This window comes from Apis cerana, linkage group LG9 (assembly GCF_029169275.1).
Source record: "Apis cerana isolate GH-2021 linkage group LG9, AcerK_1.0, whole genome shotgun sequence".
Taxonomy (NCBI): Eukaryota; Metazoa; Arthropoda; class Insecta; order Hymenoptera; family Apidae; genus Apis; species Apis cerana.
This window is the reverse complement of record NC_083860.1, coordinates 7,940,084-7,963,378: the sequence shown is the minus strand read 5'-3', so window position 1 is coordinate 7,963,378 and position 23,295 is coordinate 7,940,084. Positions and strand designations below refer to the sequence as shown.

The 23,295-nt window shown below is 45.6% G+C and overlaps 1 protein-coding gene across 6 annotated transcripts in view; it reads right to left on the bottom strand.

The window, feature by feature from the left end:
• LOC107992698 (acetylcholine receptor subunit alpha-like 1) overlaps positions 1–23,295 on the bottom strand; it is a 204,850-nt gene that overhangs the window by 90,299 nt on the left and 91,256 nt on the right. For 5 of the 6 annotated variants that reach the window (XM_062079368.1, XM_062079372.1, XM_062079369.1 and 2 more), the window contains exon 6: positions 21,992–23,071. In XM_062079368.1, the coding sequence (XP_061935352.1) occupies positions 21,992–23,071 (1,080 nt within the window). Of the gene's footprint in view, positions 1–35; positions 15,655–21,991; positions 23,072–23,295 lie in introns of those variants that run through there. The other variant, XM_017048724.3, reaches the window with a different exon arrangement.

Below are 23,295 nucleotides of genomic sequence, written 5' to 3'. Positions count from 1 at the left end.
TAGACAGAGAGATCGGCATTGTTAACAACGGAAGATTCTCGGTGATTCGTTGTTGTTTATTTAAAACAAATTTTTTTTTTCATTCGTTCTCCGTCGGATCGTCGCTTCCTTTCAATTCGACGCTTATTCACCCTGATTAATTTTCCCATTATTCCATTTTCCACTCTTGCGTTCGTTCGAGCGTCGATATCGCCGCTTCTCGTCGTGACGCGAAAGCGAATCGTAACGATGATCAGCCATAATAAATAATCGTAACAGTCGCATATAACAATAATGGTAAGTACAATATAGTGATGATAATATCAATCGTGACGAAGGAATCTGTGTGAACGGTACAATGGTTAAATCGCAACAAACGACACGCTTGATTCGCGCCAAACATTTCCTTCGACATTATCGATTATCCTCTCTCTCCAACTCCTTCTCCCCATTCTAATATTCTCCCATATTTCGCGCGTATATGTACATATGTATATCATTATACCGTCTCGTCGCAACGATATAAATCTGCTAAACGTTCTGTCGCCACGCAGCGACGACCGATCGAACCGATCGTGACAAACAACGTTTCTATTTCCCAATCAGCTGTTCGAGCAGCCGCCATATTAATGCGCTCGCAGCGACGTCGACGAGCATCGCCGAAATCTCGTCGGCCTTTTCCGATTAAAAATTGTATAAAACGTTCGCGTCTTACCGAGACCCGGTAATTTTAAAATTCCTTTCCTCTTTCTCTTCCTCCCTTCTTCTCTTTCACACACGTCTTATACCCTTTGAGCGTTTCGGAACCACGTTTCGAAATTTCCAATCGAGAGGATTGGAGATCAACTTGTGAAAAAATAATCAGTCGTTGGAGGTACGATTAGAACGACGATTCCAAATCTACCCGATAAAAATTGTTAAAATTTCGAGAAATTCCCTTTTTAGTCATCGAACGAATTCAAACGAGTCCAGGATAAATCTATCGCCCCGATCGAAACGTGTTTCCCCAAAATCGATCGGGTTAAAATCGTGTTCCTTTTTTTTATTTTTTTTATTTTTTTCTTTTATTCTTACTTCCCCCTTCACTCGTTCCATCGGAGAAAAAGCAGGATTTACGAACGCGACGCTTGGGACGAGCGTCGATCGGCGATTCGTCGATGACGATCTCGTTCCATCGGGCGCGTGAAATCCTCTCGACGGCGGATTTCGAGCGGACGCTCGATTATCTTCCTCTCGATTTCCATTCGATACCGCGATCGATACGTACATATACATATACACACATTTATATTTATATATAATCACGGACGAAAGCGGGCAGAGACTCGTCGAGGCGCGAGACGACATCGATACTTTTCTCTCGCGATCTCGGGATCGGCCGAGATCTCGCCTTCGTTTCCCTTCGGTCCCAATGAAAATGCGCGCGAAAATTTCGCCCGATTCGATCGATCCGAGCCTCGCGATCGACAGTCCCCGATCGCTTCTCGCCGAATTAACTCGAGACGAGTTCGAGTAACAGAAAGAGAATCTCCTTTCGACGACGTTTGTTTTTTTACTCGTTGCTCTAGCCGCCGTCGCACTCTCTCCCCTTCACCCCTTTCTTACTCTTTCTCTCGAATCCTCGTCGTCCACACCTCTCGTCGTCTCTCGCAACATGTACACGCGCACCAGGTTAATAACTTACATTGTTTATTATTATTAATATTATTATTATTATTATTATTATTATTAATATTATTATTATTATTATTATTAATATTATTATTATTATTTTGTTTATCAAATTCAATTTGTTTTATTCTGCGTATCTCTCCGCTATGTGGTTTCATCGTTCTACCGTTCACGCACACGGTCGCTTTCAGGCAAACAGGTTAGGTTCGCTCGGCTAGTCAGGCACTCAAGTGTGTCCAGGCATACATATACCGGTCGCACGATAAATACGTATAATCAAATACTTATTTCCAAGCCGACTTAATATAGGATAACAGCTTCATCTCATTTGTATATCTCGTTTTAGGTCGTAAATCTAGAGGATTGGCACGAGTCCGCCGTACGAATCGATTAGTTAGAAAAAATCTAGAATCTTCTTAATTACCCGTAATTTTATCGTAAACATTTAACTGTAGATTCGATACGTTTACTTCCTTAATAACACACACGTTTCTCGTTCTACGTTCTTACGTACGGATATAACAAAATGTTCGTATGTTTCTCTCTTTCTCTCTCTCTCTCTCTCTCTCTCTCTCTCTCAATCTTTCTCAATCTCTCTCAATCTCTCTCTCTTTCTCTCTCTTTCATTTCTTTCGTCCTCCATTCTCCTTATCGACAACACACACCATCATTATCGTTGATCATTGTCGTCAACATCAACGTCGTAATCTCCCTCGTTTCTCTCCTATACCTAACATCTTCCATTTTTTTCCCCCCTTCTCTTTCTTTCTTTTTTCTCCTCTTATGCGTATATATATTATGTACGTTCACGTGTAAGTGTTTTATGCGTGTACGTGTTTCCTTCGTTACGTTCCACCCTCTCGAACGCGTTTTCGAACGCCCGTGACCCGTCTCGATCGACATCGAGAATCATGGGAAACGGCAAAAAGAAGAAAAAAAAAAAAAAGAAAAAAAAGAAAAAGAAAGGAAAGAGCGACCGAAAGAGCTCTCTAAAAGCTGGGTTAAAGGCTTTGAATTTTCCACCTTCGAAGGATAGAGAAGAAACTTAAGAGACGGTTCGTAAGAACCAACGGTGCTCGATATTTCGCTCGATAGCTCGAATCGATCGATCGGTCGGTAGAAAAATCGATCGACTCGCTGAAACCTTTTCCCTTCCACCGCTCCTTTCGCTTCTTTTCGTGTTTCCTCGGCTTGCTGGCGAGGCAAAAATGCGTTCGACGAGGGAGGATATTTCTTCCTTCGGTCGCGATATATGCGTGTGTGTGTGTGTGTGCATGCGTGCATGTACGTATTTGTATGTCTATGTCTGCATACTCCGTGTTTGCACGCGTGCATAGTTCGCCTTTTTAAATCGGAATCACTTAAGATCGATCTAAGGAAAGTTTTATTTTGCAAAAGGGGTGGTTCGGAGAGGAGATGGTTCGAATTCATTCGTGGGATTCACACTTTCGTTTCTGTTCTTATACAAAAACCTATATTTACAAGTGACGGTCGACGATGAAAACGAAAGCGTTGTCAGTCAGAAACGAAGCTTTCCTCGAACGTACGCACGCGTGCAACTCGCGTGTTCGTATATCGAGTATATTTGCTATGAGTATTCGCAACGATGCCTCGCTCTCTCGCGTGCGAAAACCGCACCCCCTCCCCCTTCTCCCTCCCACGGGGGACGAGGCTCGCCATTTCTGGCCTTCCTCGACATCCCCGACGCGCAGCTCGGTTAATATCTTTCTCGACGATCGTCTCAATTCCCCCCTCCCCTCACGTGCTCACCGTTCCTTCTTCTCTTCCTCCTCCCTCCTGATGAAAAAAACCCTGATTCGTTCTTCACAACAATCGTTCGTTTTGCGTGCTATTTTTTTTTTCTTTTTTCTTTTTTGAAACCGTAGAAAATGTGAGGCGTAGAAAAAAGCGTCCCGCGGCACACTCGACGAACACGTGCCGTGTTCTCTCCTTTTCCCTTCCCTTTTCGTCTCTCCTCTTCCTCTTTCCGTTCCCCACTGATCGAGCCCTCTCCTCCTTCCGAGATTTTCTTTGGTTTTTCCCTTGGACGAGGGTGGGTGAATAGGTGGATGCAGGGGTAAAAGTCGAAGGTCTCCGTCAATCTTCTTCGAAATATTCTCCTATATTATCCCATTTTCATTATTCGCTACAAGGAAAGATTTCTTGCTGGGGGTCGCTTCCTCCCCTCTCTTCGTTCGATGTAGAAGGGACACGCGACCGATTCCAGCTTCTCACACCTTTCTTCCCCTTTCTCGTTTCCCTCTCCTGCTCGTCTTCTCGTCTTCATCCTCCAATTTTTTTTTTCTTTTTCTTTTTTTCCGAGGGATAAACCTCGACAACAAATATTCACGGATGGCCATCGAGCTGGCCGGAGCAATAAGTATCTGATTGTCTTAACAATACTATCAGTTTTACACGAGTTTCATCGGGTCTTCCTTCTCTCTCTCGTCAAACAACGATCGTTCGCCTTCTTCTTCTTCTTCTTCTTTTGCCCGCTTTAGATCCTCTTATATCGCTTTTCTCTCTCTTTCTCTCTCTCTCTCTTTTTCCTTCGCTTCCAATTCTCTTTGGAACTCGATAACAATACATACCGTATAACGTTTTTCGTAATCGTCGATAGTAGAGTTAGCGCTCGATATACTTGTTTTAAGGGTACTTTTTTTTTCTTTTTTTCTTTTTAATTAATTACTCGATACTTTGTTATTCTTTAGCGTTTATTATTTTTCTCGTTTTATTTTACTCTTAGGTTTAACGTTACCGTAACTCGTTTTTTTTTTTATTGTGTTTAAGTGGTAGTTTATTACTGCGTTTTATTTTTTATCTTTTATTTATTTATTTATTTATTTATTTATTTATTTTTTTACGTGCTATCGTTATTACTCGTTATTACTATGCTTCATTTATCCTTACAGCGTTAGCGTCGTTATTAGTAAATCGTTATTAGTTATCATTATTAGCTATCGTTACCATTAATAAATCTACACACTCCCACCCCTTTTTTTCTGAACCTCTCCTCTCCTCCCCACGGGTTCACGGCCCACCCTCCCCGCCCACATCGTGCGCATCGATGATGTCGCGTTCCTCTTCCCTCCTTCGCTTGTCCCTTCCTTTCCTTCCCTACCCTTTCCCCCCTTTTTTCTTTTCTTTTCTTTAAAAAAGACCACTTTATTCCCCGCACGTGAACGCGTGAACACAACGTGAACATTTCAAACATCATTTGCGGCAACGACGTGGCCGCGAAAAAACACCAACGACCCACCCCCTGGCCGTGTTAGTTAACACTATGTTTCAACACTAGACGATAACATCATCTTACTTTACTTTATATATATATATATGTATATATATATGTATATATATATAACACGTATGCAACGTTGAGCAAAGATTTCGATTTAATCCGTTCGAACACACGAAGAGATCCCTATAGCCACCGTCCTTTCAAAAAGAAAAAAGGGAAAAAAAAAGAAAAAAAAAAGAAAAAGCGGCTCGTTTCCTTTCGCGCCCATCGCGAGGCGCTTGTCGCGCGAGTCTGCGAATATCGGATACGATCGAATCTCGTGTTCGATCTCGCGGCGTGACCAAGTCGTGTGACTTCGATGATTAATCCCGATGAGCAGCCACAGGGGGGGAGGGAGGGATCGAGGCGCTCTCGAAGCTCCCCTCGCCCCTTTCTCCTTCCGCTGCTGCCTCCGAACGATACCTGCCCTGTCTTCATGTGTGCATGCGTTTGCCAAGTGTTTGTTTTACGTATGTGTGTGTGTGTGTGTGTGTCGTGTGTCGTGAACGCGGTCCCCCGATGACGGCTGAGAAAATTCCGCGCGTGCCGCGGAAATCGACCGATTTCCCCCCAACCGACCGATTAACGGCGGCCGCGCGAACGAAGATATCGACAGAGGAACCCGTACACGTCCTCAACACGTCGCCGGCGAAAAGGTTGTTGAGATCGAAGAGGATTGGAAAAAGTATGAAATTACACGGTAGAAAAATATTGCGCCCCTCGAATCCAATGATACATATATATATCATATATATATAGTATCGAAGGGAACCGGGGGGAGGGGGAAGGAGGGAGAGGGAGGGTCTCCCCGATGAGTTGCGGGGCACAAGAGTTTCGAGGCGATCGCGTGTCACTTGCCGCGATCTCGTTTCGATTTTTCGAAAATTACGATCGATTTACGTAGTAAAATTGCACGTTTGTTATTATTTTTTCTTCCCTCTTTCTACGGTGCTCGTTCGTAAAAGGTGCAGAATGCGGGGAGGGGGAAAAGAAAAATCGGTTGGAACGGGCCAAGAAATGGAAATACGGCGGGAAACGTTTTTTGTTCGAATGTATGTTGTATACTGGTTCTTTGTTCTGGGGAGAGGGAAGGGGAGGGGAAGGGCGATAATTTTTCAATTCGGGAAGCCGCGGCCAATTTTTCCTACCCCGTTCCTTTGGGCTGGCTTCCTTTGCTCCCTTCGAATCGTCGCTTCGAACGGATCGAGTTTTGTTATTATCCTTTCGTTGGAAGAGAAAGGGGAAAAACGAGGAATGAGGTAAATTCGAGAAGGCAGTACACTGTCCGTTTCGTCTTCGAAACTCTCGACGATGATCTATCTATCACGAAAAGAGGTGTGAAACCGCGCGAGTGTGCGCCAACGGAGGAGGGGGAGGAACGCCCCGAGGGCGGAAATTCGCGATTATTTCGAGCGAGGGTGGCAATCGGTTTCACCCTCGCGTTTCCCGCGATTCCTTCCGCGAAATGTCGTCGCTCGACTGTTCTCCAATTGTATCGCGATCGTTCCTACAGTAATCTAAAAGTTCTCTCTGCTTCCTCTTCTCTTCTCTCTCTCTCTTTTTTTTCATTTTTCTCTTATTTTCTTTTTTTTTCTTTCTTTCTTTTTTTTTTTCTTTTTTTTCTATGAGTCTTACGAGGCGTCTCGATGAAAACGTGAAAAATTGTCCCGTAGTAAAGAGATGCGGCCCTGTTTCGATAATGAGATTCTACGGTATGAGGATTCGCGTACGACTATGGAGGAGGCGTTCGTTCGATGGTTGTATCATGATTGTCGAACTGATGTTAAAAAGAAGGGGGAAAAAATTCCATTCTTCCGAATGGAAAATAAACGAGAGAGAAAGAAACTTTTCCTTTTTTTTCTTATAACGAAAGAAAGGCGGGAGTGGGGAAGATGAAATTAATAACGTCGTTAGAACGTTCAGGAATTGTAATAAGAAAAATAGGAATAGAAATTTCGGGGATCAGGAGGGAAGGGGAGGGGGGTGAAGGGAAAAAAGAAGGAAAAAAAAGAAACAATGGGGTTATTCGATCGGACGATACAGTGAACCATTCACTGGATGAAAAGTACAAAATTCCCGTTCGCGAAACGGAAACGAAAAATCCCTGTTGTTCGTCGTACTTGTACGTAAATTCTCTTTATGGACGGTTTAACATTCCTCTTTCACGTTCCCACGTTAAATCGACGGTGTGTGTGTCTGTGTGCGTGTCTGTGTATCTGAGTGTGTGTGTGTGTGTGTCCATTGGACGACAATTTCTCTATGTAATACAGCGTTGTATAAATGCGTTCGCCCCGGTTTTCCCTTTCGCTCGGCATTCTGTTTGCGGATCAACCCGAGAAAATCGTCTTTCTTTGTCAGGAATGCCCCACGGAAGACTTTAAGCCTCTGTGACACGGTAACACGGTACACTTGATTTATTTGAGCGTTTGTGACGACTGTGACCCGGACCACGCCCGATATACACCAATCCCAATCCGGTATCCATCCTTTTTCTCGCGGCCATCGCGAAAATCGACGAATCGGCGATTCTACACGAAAATATTTCCATCGTCGCGTTTAATTTTCCGAATATTGAAATTCCTCGAAGTTATTCGATCGATTCGTTAAAGCGTTAAATCGCCGAAGAGAGAATTCGATCGAGAGATTTTCGATTCTGAGGAACGAAAGTGATTAAAAAAAAAAAAAGAAAAAAAGGTATAGACCGCGAAGAGACGAGGAAAGAAAAAAAGAAAAACGATTTCTCGATCAACCGTTATCGTTACGATATTCTCATTCCGTGTCGCGCTTCGATCTCAAGTCAGATCCTGGCCACGAGGGTCACAATCAGAAAGGTCTATCTATTTTTGGTAAATAATTACGCTTACGAGATTATCACTTACGCAAAAATTGTCGGGTTCGCTTATCAGGCTATCGCGCGCGAGTGTTTTTTCTTTTTTTTCTTTTTTGTAAACACTTATTCCTCTTATACGTTTTTAATATTACTCCTTTTTTTTGTTTCGTTTTGTTTCTTTTTTTCTTTTTTAAATAATTCTATGCACAGTCACACGGTATGCAGTATGTATGTATGTATGATTGCGTGTACGTATGTAATCTTCACAAACAACGGTGTTATCGGTGTAACCATGTATCCGGTGTAACGGATACGCGAGAACAGCGAGAAACTGGAAAAACACGAAGATAGGAAGACGGATTTTTCGCCATTCTTTTTTTTTTTTTTTTGTATTTTTTGTGTTCTTTTTCTCTCCTCTCTCTCTGTTACCTGATCATATTTTCCGATCGCGCGCTTCTTCCACCACTTCCGCCATTTTAGATCGTACATCATTCCGTTCCTGGATCCTGGGACAAGAGACGAGAGACACGCGCGGCCAAAGGAGGAGCGAAGCTCGAAATTTTAATCAAAAACCTCTGGCCCCGGCTCGTCCAAGGGAAAGGTGGACACGTCCGTGATAATCGTGCCTCCCTCCTTGGCCCCGTGAGAACGGGCGCACGTTCGCCGAATCAGAACTCGCTCGCTTTAATCCATTTGCCGGGCGTTCGTTCCCTCGTTTACCTTACATGCCCGCCCTAATTTCGAGCCCTGGGGTTTACACTGCTAATGAATCGTGCGTCTACGAAGGCTCGAGGCGACTGAAAAATTCAATTACGACGCTCGGTTTCGCCTGGCCGGCCTTTCACAACCCCTTGCCCAGCCTTGTTCGACGTCCGCACGCTGAAACGACTCTACCCCCGGCCAGGGTGGAGAAAGGGGGGAAAAAAAGAAAGAAGAAAAAAAGAAGAAATTTCGTCCTGGATATATCCTACACTCGGACACCTCTGAAACCGGATGAAACAGAATTATTTCGCGTTCCCATTCATCTCGAGAGATTATTCATCGTTCCTCCTCGAGCGGAGTCTATTCAATATCGCGGGAAGAATCTCTTTTCCGCGATAGACATTCGCGAAAAATCCGTGAAAAGAAGGGGGTTAACGGTGAGGTTGAGCTTGAATCAATCCGTTGATAAACGTTAACAAATCGTAGCGTGGATGGTTTGATCGGCTAAAAGAGAAAAAAAGAAATAAGAAAGAAAAAAACCCGATGAAATGACTCGTTTGCAAATATCACGCGTATTCTTTTGTTTCGTAACGAGCAATATCGAAGGAAATCTCTGATTCATTCTTCTCGAAAACAGGAAAACAATCGCTCCTCGAGAGTGGAAAAACGCGCGATCGGAATTCGACGATTTTTACAGGGTGAATGTTATTAATAGGGACGAACAGGCACGACAACGTTACGAGGCTCCGATTCCCACATTAGCGCACACGCGCATTAATATAAACGCCGGGCCCTTCGATCAAACAACCCCTCGGATCAGTGGATCGCAACGATGCCCGATTTACGACGTGGCTAAAACGACAACGGTACGGTTACGCTTGTTACGTTGTTATCGTTATCGTTAACAATGTACACGATTTAAACCTAATCTCGTGCTCGTGCCCGAGATTCTTTTTCAAGCCGATACGTCGTCGATCGATACGATCGTAAAAAAAAGGGGAACACCGAGGGTGGATCGAATCGACGACGACCGATCAATCCCCCTCTCTCTTTCGTCGTTCGATCTCTTCCTTCTATTTCTTTCTCTTATTCTTTTCCCTCCAACCCCCTCTCCCTCCCTGTATTCTTACGTTTCATTGTCATGGATTTATTATCAACGGATATCAACTTAACGTAACGTTTAACGAGACAACGGTTATCATTTTCTTTTCTTTTTTTTTTTTTTTTATCGTTACAGCGTAAAATTTCCTGAAACCGTTTTCGTTTCTTTATTTCGTTTCTTATTCTTCCTTGTTCCTTTTTCCTCCAAATAACTTAATTTAATTCTTCTGTTATCCGTTGTTCTTCTTCTTCTTCTTTTCTTTTCTTTTCTTTTGTTTTTTTTTTATTTCACGTCTCTCTCTCTCTCTCTCATGCTTAACGCTCTAATCGTATCAATTATTGTTGTCGACGAGGCATGATGGGATGATACGGGGAGGGGAAGCGATGAAACAATGGCCGTCGTTCCGCCATTGTTTTTATTATTGTTCAAATTACTCGTTCCCGCGTTTCTGCAATCCGCTACACGTTGTGTCGATTAACTTTTCCACGCATTACGTTGCGTTTTTTTACACCCTCCCTTCCTTTTCCTTCCTTTTTGCCCATTTCATTTTATTTTATCCCCCCCTCCCCCGCTTTTCCTCTTTCTTTCTTTCTTTTATTTCGTGAAAAATTGAAACCCGAATCCGGATATTAAACAGTGCAAACGAACGAATCTCGAAATTTCACCGGTTAAAAACCTTCGCCCTCCCCCGTTTAGTTAATCCGCTTTGCGATAATCAACATAAATTAATACGTTAATTACGTTCCCGAGGTAAAATTATTTCGAACATCACGAAACGAATGTAACGCGACCTCGCGATTATAACGATCTTTTTCCATTAGCTCGAAATATACTTGATTCGTGCAACGCAATTGACAAGCATTGTTTCGCAATCGACAGGGCGGAGAGAAATCAATCGATCGATCCGCGTAATCGAATGTCGAATTTTATTTTCGAGGAAATTAGAAGAGAGATCGGAAATTCGAGCCGATTTTTCGTCTCGTTTCGTTATGACGTTCGTTCTGGCCTTCGAAAGAGAATCCCACGAGTTTAATCCCCCCCCTCCCCATTCGACGCAACACCCATCGTACATTGCCGCGTGACGCGTCGCGCAATAACGTAGCACGCCTGCGTTCCAGTAAAGTTCTGAGCAATAAGCCGAGTCGTAAATTAATAACGCACAGCGGGAACAAAGAAGAAAGGGCGGATGCAACGCGTCGAATTGCCGAAACTCGGGGAAAGGGTGGTTCCGCGAAAGACGAGGGAAAAATATTTCCATTCTCTCCAGCGTCGAGCAAAGAAATTAACAAATTCGATCGATAAAGTTGACGAAAGTTCCGCAGATCTCTGAATCTTGAAAATGTTCCGATATCCAAGATATCGCCCCATCTCTCCCCAACAAGGAGCGATAACCGTCCCTCCGCGATAAATCATAAATATTGGCAGTTTACCAAAAAACTTTCAGAAAGACAGAAGTTGTGCTCCAGAAGGAAAGTTAATCCTCGCAACGGTGTCGCGAAATCGCGTTTCTCTCGCGTTCCGCTCCCCCTCCACCTCGTACGACACTCCTCGTAACAACTCGATCGGCGAGTCGAAGCATCATCCCCCTCCCCTCCCCTGCATTTCCTACAGACACTCGCGTTCGTTCCATCCCATTTGTCCATCGGATCGGCGTTCAACACGGTACGTCCCATACTGCTACCACCATTATCAACCATCACCATCACCATCACCACCACCGTCACCACCACTACCACCATCACCACGGCCCCCACGGGCTGCCCGAGTCAATCGTTCTCGGGTTACGTTTAGTTCTTTCTTTTATTTTTATTTTTATTATTATTATTATTATTAATGTTATTATTATTAATATTATTATTATTATTAATATTATTATTATTATTATTATTATTATTATTATTTCGTGTGATTAACCTCCTGTTTATTTATTACCTAATATGCACATATTAAATATATATTATACCGTTACCTTTACGTGAGCAAATAAATTGATTATTATATACCGGTTCGCGGATGGAGGGAGCGGCCGTGCTGTTAGCCTCTCCCGCCTCCACTCCTCCTTCGTCTCCTTCGTATTTTCACTGTCAGTGTACAAACAATGTCTCTCTGTGTGTGTATGCATGCACGAGTGTGCGCGTTCAACGCGCTCGCCGGCCCACCCAATGAGCTTCGTGTCTCGTTTTCCTTTGCTCCGCACTGTATATTGCTCCCTTGCTCCCTCTCTCTCTCTTTCTCTCTCTTTCTCTCACTCTCACTCTCTCTCATTCTCTCTCTCTCACTCTTTCTCTCTCTTTCTCTATCTCCGCTCCTTTTTTTTTTTTTTTTTTTGGTACACGTGGCCGAACGATGGGCGTTCGACGGTGGATCATCCTTTCGATCGATAAACGTTCGAATCGAGCACGCTTTGAGCGTCGCGTTCGAACCGGAGAATGGTCGATGCTTTTGAAAGACTGAATGGCTTAAGCGTGAGTTCGTAGAACTTTGAGGTTTGTCCTTTCTTTTTTTTTTTTTCTTTTTCTTTTTCTTTTTCTCTCCCTCCCTTTCTCTTTTCTTTTCCCGGAAGTTCTCGGGTACCTTGAAAGACTGGTGGAGGAAAGCATTTTTCGAGAACGTTGGAACGATTCGCTCGAGGACGTAGCACGAAGGATTCGCGAAGAAATCATTGTGTGTGTATACCAAGGCATGGCTCGTATCGAAACGAGGTGTTCCCCCTCCCCCCTTTCTCTCTCTCTGTGGCGCGAGAGAAACAACGGTTTACCGTGCACCGGCATCGACGAGTTTCCAACGTCTCGAAGCTTTCGTGATTTGTGTGTTATCCATTTTGGGCCATTGAGGATCCTATCGCGCGTTCCCAGAAGCGAGGGAATCTCGATTTCGCGAATCTCAACGGGAGACGAGACGCGTGTCGCCCCTTCGAAACAGGAATAATAGGATTTTCGGCGTACCAGTGCGCCCACTTTCGAATAACATCCGATAATCTCGTCGTCGTTGGAACGCACAGCTGGGGAACACCGTGTTTGCTCTTTGAACCCGTTCTCATTGTTCTTCCTCTATCCCCCTCGTATTCCTCTTGATTCGAAATGGCTCGCGACTTCCGCCCACTTTAGCGCGGCGAAATCGCAGGCGAAGAATAAACAGTCGATGATCCTTCCCTCCCCCGTCACCTTATCTTCCTTCCTTCGACTTTCTCCCTTCTCCTCGACCGAGATCGAGGTATAAATGAAACAAAATCGTGGAATAAAGAGAATAAACTTTGAGAATTGGTTCGAAGTTATAATGAAAAACGAAAGAGGCAAAGACTCAAACGCAATCGATGGAATCACGGATGGATCGAAGATGATCGATTGGTCGCGGTACCCTCCTTCCCTCTCTCTGTCTCTTTCGTCAGATAGAATCTCCCTCGTCGAGGGAAGACGCGCAACTGTCGGGAGAAAATTCGCCATTTTCCAACGTTCCAACGAGGAGAGATCGCCACGGATTTCGTCCATCACGCGGCGAATTATAGACAGATAGGACAGAGGATAGAAAAAACGGTGACGTTTTTGGACGAATCTCGATTGGTCCTCACCCGGGAAGAGGAGAAACACGCTGACAGCGCCGCGCCCTGGTACGTCGAATCTTCCTGCCAAACAACATTCACATCCCCTCCTCCCCTTTGTCCCTGCTGTTTCCATTCTTCAAACTTATCGATAACCACCCCTCCTCCAACTTCCTCCCCCTGAGAACCGATCGGATCTCTCAAGAGGCCGTTGCTCCTAAAGTTGGCAGTTGTTTGCGAGCTTCTCCGCTCGCGATCCTCTCCTTTCTCTGTCTCTCTTTCTCTCTCTCTTTCACACACACACACTTTCTCTCTCTCTCTCTTTTTCTCTTTCTCTCTCTCTTCGGTATATTTCTTTGGAAACACGCACGACGAAGAAGGATATACATCCCCTCGATACGATTGGCTGCCAGATAAACGCGTGCTCGCTGTTAAACTGCTCGTTGGGCAACGTTCGCTCACACGCGTTGAAGCGTGTCCATCTGTCGATTCACCTGTAGGAATTTATGCAACGGGATTAATTGACGGGTGGGAGGGGAACGGTTGCCTGGGTCACGAACGAGAACGTATACTTGGTTGGACGAGAAATGATAAGAAGTCGTCGAAAGAGGGAAAAAAACCGCGGTAAAAAAAAAAAGAAAGGAGAAGAAAGGGAAATTTTCAGTTTCGATGTTTCCCCTCCTCTTTCTTTACCTTCCTTCGTGTCCCCCCTCGAGCAGCGCGCATCGTTTCCTGGCACCGACTCGCGGCTATCCCATTCTTCTTCGTTCCTTCGTTGATAATTCTCCTCCTTCGTCGTGCGCTCCGTGCGAGACTCCCCTCCCCTCTCCCCTTTTGGTTCCAAGCTCGTATGTTGGTGTGCTCGGTTGTGCGTGTCGGCGTGTGTCGTGCCCGCGCGAGCGCGGCGCACCCCCGTGATTATACGATGTGTCGAGAATATGGGGATGAATATATCGCGTTGTGTGTGCTCGTACGTTGTGTGAGATCGTCGGTCGAGTATATCTACGCACGTTGACAGATAGTAGCAGCGCGTGTCTACAGATACACGCGTGTCATCTTCTCTCGCGATGCATTCTCCGCTTTTTCGTCCTTTTCTTCTTTCCTTTTTCTTTTCCTTTTCACTTCTCCACTTCTTCTTCTTCTTCTTCTTCTTCTTTCCTCTCGCCCACCCCCCCCATTCTTCGTTTCAACCCTTCTCACCACGTATAAATTGTAACGTGCGGTCCTCTGCGCAAATGTTTACCCAAAAATGTGTTTTATACTTGTATATGCGCGTGTAGATGCGCATGGATTCTCAGATGCGTGATAAGGAATAAATCGTCCCTCTCGTAACCGATCTCCTCCGTAATGTGTGTGTACGAGTATATTATATATCTGCGTGCGTGTATATATAAATATATATATATATACGTGTGTTAAGTGTGTTAAGTAATGTATGCCTTGCGCGTGTTTGTATATGTATGCGTGTACGTGTGTGTGTGTGTGTGTCTCTTAAACGTCTTCTTATATAAAATCGGCAGTTCGGGCAGTTCGACGTCTCGCCGCACGACTCTAGCCTTACGTATGAAACCAGATTTACAAAAATACGTTGCGCGTGTGTTTCGCGTATTTGGCACTTTTTCTCCCCTCTCTTGCCCTCCCCTCCCCTCCCCTCTCCTCATTTCTCCCTCGACAATCTCGGCTAACCCCTCATTCGCTCACCCTCATCCTCTCTACTTTACTCCTCTCCTCTACTTACTCCTCTCCTTCCCCATCACTCGTTCGTCCATTCATTCTCTCTCTCTCTCTCTCTCTCTCTCTCTCTCTCTCTCTCTCTCTCTCTCTCGCCTTCCCTCCCCTTCTCAATACTCAACACTCAACGTCTCCAAGTCTCGAAACAGTTTGAGGATCGAAATCCATAGGACAAGATCCCCGTGCTCGCAAGTTCGGAGAGGGAAAGATCGACGCCACCTCCTCGTGGAATCCTGCTGTCGCCCGTTGCGTAGCAATATTGTTTCCTGGCCGTGTTCCTCCTATCATCTCTGGCGGCAGCGATCGAGAGAGGGTCCTGTTGCGCGTCGACGCGAAAATCGGCAGTTTGGATGATGGGCGGCGGCCGTTGTACGACAACGGCCACGACAACGACCACGATTATGGTGACAGCGGCGGCGGCGGCGGCGGCAGCGGCGAGGATGATGACGAGAACGGCGACAACGGCGACGACGACAGCGACGACGACGACGACGACGACGACGGCGACGACGACGGCGACGACGATGCCGGCAACAATAGTCGCGATGACGACTGCGACGACGACGACGAAGCAGCTGCCGCTGTGGACGCGGCGCGGGGCCGCGCGGGATCGTCGACTAGTCCTCCTCGGGACCCATGTTCATCAGCATCATCTTCTTCTTCGCGATCTTGCTGTACTTGATGTCGATCGGCTTCGTGGTGTCGTAGAGGCTCGGCGCCTGGAGAATGATCAACACCGTGCCGAGCACGCAGGCCACCGTGAATATCCAGAGGAAGATCCGGTCGAGCACCATCGCCACGTATTTCCAGTCCTCCTCCACCTGGAAACAGAATTCATATCGGGTTCGCGTCAGCTTGATTCGTCGTTATATCATTATATTTCGGTATTTAATCCAACACGCGATATCCTTATCCACTCGTTGAATTCTTGACGAATATAATCATAATTTTATATTTGTATTATAGGTTATTGCGAAGGCTATTTATTAGTGTACAGTGAGACTCACATCGATGTGTTTGATTGTACTACAGGAGACTTGCAAACACTTAATGTAAAACGACCACTAAATACTTCAGGTTCTCCGACTTGTGTCTATCGGTATCGTCACGTCCTGACCCCTCGTTCGTTTTCGCAATGAACGTTCGTGCAGCGTGTACACGATCGTGAGATCGGTTGGAAAAGAATTATTAGAAGAGATCGCGAAGGAACGAGAGTCCAGATACGTAAATATAATATCTCGCTCGACGATTCGACCGTTATTCCTTTTTATCCGGCGGAGGTTGAACATTCCTCCCCTTCGTTCCAGACTCGTACGTTCAGGGAGGAACGAGAAACATTCCTCTCGAGTTTTCCTCCGCACGTCCGTCGTATCATCTCCCGAACGTAGGAAAAATCCAGCGCGCGCATACACACACACACACGCCAGTATCTCACGGAACTTTCTGCATCTAAGGAGCTAAAAGGCGAGCCCTATCTTTCCAACTTTCAATCGAACAGATCTTTTACACGCGACGTGTATATAAAAGGGGAGAGAGAGGGAAGAGGGCAGGGACAACCGATCCTTCGTCCAAAGGGTGTATCGACTCCTTTCGATTCCTTTTGACAAGGGAGGAAGTGGACGATAAAACAGACACCCGATACTTTTATCGCACTTTCCCCTCAAACGCGTATATATCTGCCTCTTTTCAATTCCTCTTCCAACCGGTTCACGCATACGATGCTTTTAGTCTCGATAGACCAACTCTTTTCTCTTATTCCAACATCCTTCGCAAATAGATGGATGGATCGAGTGACTCGCGTCGACGAAGAAAGGAAATAAGGGTAAACGAGAAATGCGATCTTGAAAAATTTGTTTAATCGCGATTCCATCGAAATTCCATCTCTTTCCTATTTGACATCTGGAAGGATCAAGATGATACGTTATATCACCAATTCTTGCTTCCGTTCTTATCGTTCGAACATTGAAATCGACGAATCCATCGAGTAAGTTTTCAAAAGAAGTTCAAGAGAATTTTTGAATCTCGTCGTGAAAAACGCGACGATGATCGAACTTTTCAACTCTCCACGTATATTGTATTTTAATTTTCGCTGTTTACGATTGTAAACGCACAAGAGTTAGCCTCGCTAACGAGTCCATTAGCAAGCCGAGAAAGAAAGAAACCCGTTTCTCTCTCTCTTCCTCTTCCATCCTATAATTACAACGTCGCATCGTGTTCCAACGCAACGAACCGTGCACAGAACCACAGACTTTTGCACGACTTTTTTTCCACGAGCTTGACTTCCCTCTATTATTTCACCATTTCTCGCGAGCGACTGGGTGCCAAGAGGCAATTTCGTCGACGCTCCATGTCCTTTCCCGGGAATCCAGAGATCAGTATCCAAGCCCCTATCTTCCTATTCCCTATTTCTTCGTCCTCTCTCCCCTCCCCCTAGTCGTTGGCCATTCACATTCAAAAACCAGACTCAGGTTCACGCCCGATCGAGGGCAAACGCTCCTCGGTTTTTACCGTCGTGCGATAAGGCGAAACTGTTATGAAATGCGAACGGCGAAATTCAATTGTCCGATTCGATGGCGATTCATGGATTAGAAAATTTTCGTACACACTTTTCCATCGACGTGTCTTATTTAAAAGAGGGAGAGAAAAAAAAAATAAATAAAAAGAATGCAAGAACATTTGAATACCGATCAATTTTTCGAGCGCGAATAGGAAAAATCGGCGTTAAAGTTTCGCGATTGCCAAGCAATGTGTCTATTGCACGTTCCCAAGGAAGAAAGTCTCGATGCATTGGGTATAATTTCTCAATATTGCTCAAATTAAAACGTCGATTGGCGATTTTTCCTGCAAGCAATTAATAACGCCAAAGACATCTAGTGGAAAAGACAGGATACAGAAACGAGAAGAAGCAGTTGGAAAGTTCTAGATTCTTGCGAATAGAAAGAGAGCTGACTTCGTGTAAAAGAAATATGGTCGATTTGATTTCTTGGTTGAATTCCCAAAGCTATTTTCATCTCGCGCCTTTTTTTACCCGATTCTCACGCGAGCGCACGGCCAGATTTGAGAATGATGCACAGGGATCGTGTTATATTTCCCCGCAAAAAGAAAGCACGCGCGGGAGGACATTAACCGAATTAAGCGCGGTTAACACGGGTCACGCGGCTAGAGGGTTCACAACCCCCGAGAATATGGACGCACAAAGCCCTTTTCATTCGTTTCCAGCCGTTCCAGTCGGTCGACGACAAGACGTCACGTCTTCTCTTTCAGCTATTCCCTTTCTTTCTTCCCTTTCTTCTTTCCCTTTTCTCTCTTTTTTTTTACGAATCCACGAGGAGAGAGAAAAGGGCGTGTCGCGCTAAAGGAATTCGGCGATTCTTTTTTTTTTTTTCGGGAACAAACGCGGGAACATTGGCGGAGCTTAACGAATCCGTGGACGCGACAGGCCACGCACCTGTTCCCCCGGAAGTTACGTGTTTGACCGTCGACCCATAAAATCCGTTCCAAACACTCGTTTCGCCGCGTCAGGTTCTTCGATCGTTTGCGCGATTTTGCAGACGCGCGTCGACAAAAATACAGTTTTCGGCATTTTGAAAGCGTAGATTCATAGACACGTAGAGTGATATTTAAAAGAGGAGGAATTGTTGAATTATCGTCAGAGTTTCGGTTTCGGTTCGATTCGTTACGAGGGGAAAAAATTAAATGGAATCTATCGAGTACAACAACAAGTTGGTTGTTATTAATCGATGTTATCAATTGATCAATTTTCGATTTCATCGTTCTCGAAGGAACGGGAAATCTTATCGAGTATATATCGGTCGACGTTATCTAATGGGAGTAACATAGAAAAGAGGAATTCGTTTGAATAACAGAGTAAAGAAAACGTGCGTGGGGGGAATGAAGAAGAGCGGGGAAAGAAGGTCCCATAAAGAAAATTGAGGAACAACGGCTCGATCGATACCGTTTCCCTATAGTTTTCCACAAGTAGCGAATACGCGTCAGGAATATCGGCGCCGCTTGAGATATTGCACGATAACGAATAATATAGTCCCATAGTTTTCTCACAACTTGTACCCCGATCCAACATTTTCCCTCCTATTTTTCCCGAATACAATACGAAAAGTTATATATATATTTGAAAAAAATAACAAACAAATATTAATGACATTTCAAATCCGTCCTCTTTTTCTTCAAAAAACAAACTTAAACAGAACGCGCGAAACCAATTTTAACCCAAATTTAACTCTCGAATTCTTTATTTTTCAATCTCGATCTCAGATTTCTAGAACCAATTTTAATCTAAACCTTCGATACTTTCCTTTTCCTTTCATTTCTTCCAAACAAACCGTTAAACCATTTACTAATTCTCCTTAACTCTTAACGCAATCTGAGATTTTTAGAACGAAGGAAATCGACGTTTATGCGAAAGCAAATTTCATCGAAATTTTCGATACTTTCCAAATTCTTTTAAAATTACTTTTAAAATCGATCCCAAGTTGGGGGAACGCGCGAAGAATGTAAATGTGAAACAATTCGCAGGGCAGGAAGTGGCACACAAGCGGCGCTCTCGCGTCCACGCGTGCATCGGCGTGGACACGCGGGCCACATTTGGCACGGAGCGGAACTTCGCCGCAGTGCGTTCCAACGGCGGACAGCTCGCGTTCGATAATTTATGAACGCCGACTTTCCGCATCCTCGAGCACCCTGCCTCCCCACACCCCGCCTGGCGACTCCTTCCAAGCAAGCGGAAGTCGCCCGGTTGATGCGGCCGGCGCGCGGAAATCAAGGCATCTCCGGGACTCGAGGGCTCGATATATTGAATTTGGCCACGGCCCGCCTTTGGCTTTTGGTCCAGATCCCGATTCCGCTCGAGATACAAGATCGTTCGAGATAACTATGCGGCAAACTGCGATACGACGTGGAATCGAATTTCGGAAAGATATGTGGAAAGTATCGTGGATCTTTTGGAATTTTTCCCATTTCTCCTTCCTACTTATTACCGGATATTCTGGCATCTTTAATCCCTTTCGAAATTTGTCGTCTAATCTTAGGTATATGGTACAAATTTTCTAAAATAATCGAAAGTAATATGTCGCGATGATGCCAAACACCGGTGCTGATAATGAAGATAAATATATCACATTTATTTGTATTAAAGAGAAACGTTTGTACGAATCGAATGATCCGCGAAGCTATTAGAAAAAAACTTGCAACGAAAATGTGACACCTAAAGTCGATTGGCCCCCCGAGATTTTTATCCAGCGGGGAACAGTGAAAGCGATTGCGTATCGTTCGTACTCGCGGCAAAAATCGATAGAAAGGATTAATAATACGTTCAGCGAATTAAAGCAAGATAAAGATGATGAAATTTGATAAAGGTGTTCGAAACGTAATCTTCTTTTCAATGTAACAAAGCGTGATTTTTTACTTTCTCATTTTTAACCCTGCACGTTACATCGAAAGATATAAATAGTATCGTATTTTGATCGTCACACCAGCCAACCCGTCGTATTCGAGACGAATTTCGATCTCGTTGGTGAAACGACGTATCTAAAAACGTAGCGTATTACCTGGCAAAGATGGTTCAAAATTCCATTCCCGCCCGTATCGGAAACGAGGCAAGCTTCCCCTCGATCCGTGCAACTCGAACTTGCACGAACTTGTTTCACGGTGTCACGGCACGTCACAACGCGGACGGGTTTCGACGCTCACGAGTCGATCGTTTTTCCTTGATTTTTCCAAGGGAGAAGAGGGAAGCCTGGTTCGGTTCCACGATGAAATTCGGGGGAAGAAATGGCGGAGATTTGAGATCTCCTTGGAAAGGAGAGGAAGTCATCACTCCCCCGAGGGACACGAATAAACTCGATACCACGATGGATCCAGGAAAGTGTGCCGCGCAAATATGAAATAGGGGAGCATAAATTCGTTCGAATTTACGGCCGGCCCCGGACAAACGTCTCAACTTCGGGACGCGTTCTCCCCGCGCTGGGACCGCCGTCAACGTCAGAATCAATTTCCCAAGTTTTACATCCGCCCAGCAAAGGAACTTTGCCACCACTCGAAACTTTCCTCGGTACGCGCGCTCCGTTTATCATTTCTTTCTTTCTTTCCTTCTTTCTTTTTTTCCAAATTTCATCCATCTCTATTCCGCGTACTTTCTACAACTCGTAGTACAAAATGATGTAATAATAATCGAATATGCGCGCATTCTCACGTCAGACGATTCGTGTTTCGAACTCGAGCAAGTTCTTGTCCGATTTTTGTCAAAACCTCTAAGAATTATCGTATTGCTTCAAGAATCTTTCCCTTTCTTTTTATTTCGCTGTGCTTGGCTGTGAGTCACGCGATAACAAGTTTCCTTTACCACGCGTCGAGAAGTTTAACAGGTTGCCAAAGATATACAACGCGAGGAAGGCGGAGTTGCGGCTGGGAAGATTGATGCGAAACGATCGCGAGCTTATCGCGAGTCCTCCTGGTCGGATGACACCGTGCCTTCCTTCAGGATTTTGCATCCAAGTGAAGATACGGCTCGTCTTTTGTTATCGTCCCTTTCCAACTTTTGAATCTCTCCTTCGAAAATCTTGACTTAGACTAACTTGACTCGTGTTTTTTATTCTTTTCCTTTTTTTTTTGTAAGGACGTTACAAAGGAAATCACGAAATTCCAATGAAAATATTGTAGGATTCCAACGAAACCATGGAATCCGACACTCGCGAGCAACGATTTCGACGGGAGAAACCGATCGGAAACGATGGTTCGACGGTATGATAAACGCTCGATCGTGCGAAACGCGATCGATCCGCGACAGACCGTAACCGTAACCCGTGACGCGTTACGTAACCCGACGCAATTCCACGTTTGGCTCAGGACGAATACCCGTGTCAAAATTAATGCGGATACTCGTGCCCTACACGATCCCTGCCGATCCTCCACCGAACGATATCCTCGTTCCGATTACACATATATACATATATCCCTATCGGCCAATCACTTATTATTTTCGATGATTATTTTCGGAAATCGTATGGACGCAGAATAAAAATTTTAATATTTCCCATCCCGATCGAGGGATACTTTAATTCAATAAAATGGAGAAAAGAGAGTCTCGACTCGTACATATATACATACACACACATATATATATATATATATACGTGTACTCACGCTCTCGAACTTGTCCTTGTTCTTGGCATGCTGAGCGATAAACCTGGCATCGTCGATGGTCTTCTCGATCTCGCGAACCAACGGCTTCTCGAATGTGGGGCTGACGTCCTCGTGAACGTATGCGGGGCTGGCCGGGCCGAAGAGGTCGTCGTCAGCCCCCGGCAGTGGGAGCGAGGGTAGGGGCTCCTCGAAGCAGGGCGCTACGGTCGTGCCCACGGTGGCCACCGCGCCAAGGTCGTATCTGGTCGCCGACGGTGGCAGACCGTGGGCAGGTATCTCGTACTCCCCGCTGAACCTGTTGCCGTAGTACGCGTCGTACTTGTCAGTCTCTTGTACATGGAACACATCGGTGAGCATGCCCTCGGCCGGTTTCCCGTTGGCCGCCTCCACGTCGTCGTCGTCGTCGTCCCCGTCGTCGTCGTCCTCGTCCCCCTCGCCGACCGCCTCCCCGTTGGCGTTCATCGCGCCAACGCCGCCCCCGTTCCTCCCCACCACCACCACCTCCTCCTCCTCCTCCTCCTCCTCGTCCTTCTTCGGCCTCTCGATGAGAAGGAACCGCGGCAACACTTGTATGAACACCACCCTCACCCACCTCGCCATACGGTGGGTGACGGGCGAGCGAAAGTTCACGTTCAACACGGCTATCGTCACCACCACGGAAAGGGTGACCAGCACCATGGTGAACAGTAGGTACTTGCCGAGCAACGGCACCGTTAACGACGTGGGCGGTATTATCTCGGCGAGCAGTAGGAAGAACACCGTCAACGACAGCAGGATCGAGATCGAGAGCGAGACCTTCTCCCCGCTGTCGCTCGGCAGGTAGAACACCAGCACCGAGAGAAAAGATATGCCCACGCACGGTATGATCAGGTTCACCGTGTAGAAGAGGGTCTTGCGGCGTAGGGTGATATTGAACACGATATCGGGGTAGGGCTCCTCGCAGCATATGTAGAACGCCTCGTTCCTCACGGCAGGCACTTTTATGATGTCCCACTCGACGGAAATGTAGTAGTCGGTCAGGTCGATCCCGACCTCGATTTGGTTCGAGTCTTCGGTCTGGGCAAGGTGTCGCAAGTCGACCTGCGCAACAAAACCAACAAACCATTATTACCCTTCTCCCACCTCATTTCCCCGTCCCTCATTTATCCCCTCGTTCGAACGTATCCCCTTCAACCGATCCAACGTGTCTCGATGGATAACGGAATATTCGAAGACGAGAAAGAGAGGGAATAACGTGTGTACGTGACTAAGAGACGGGGCGGGGACGGGAAGAGAGGAGGAGGAGGAGGAGCGTGATGAATAAC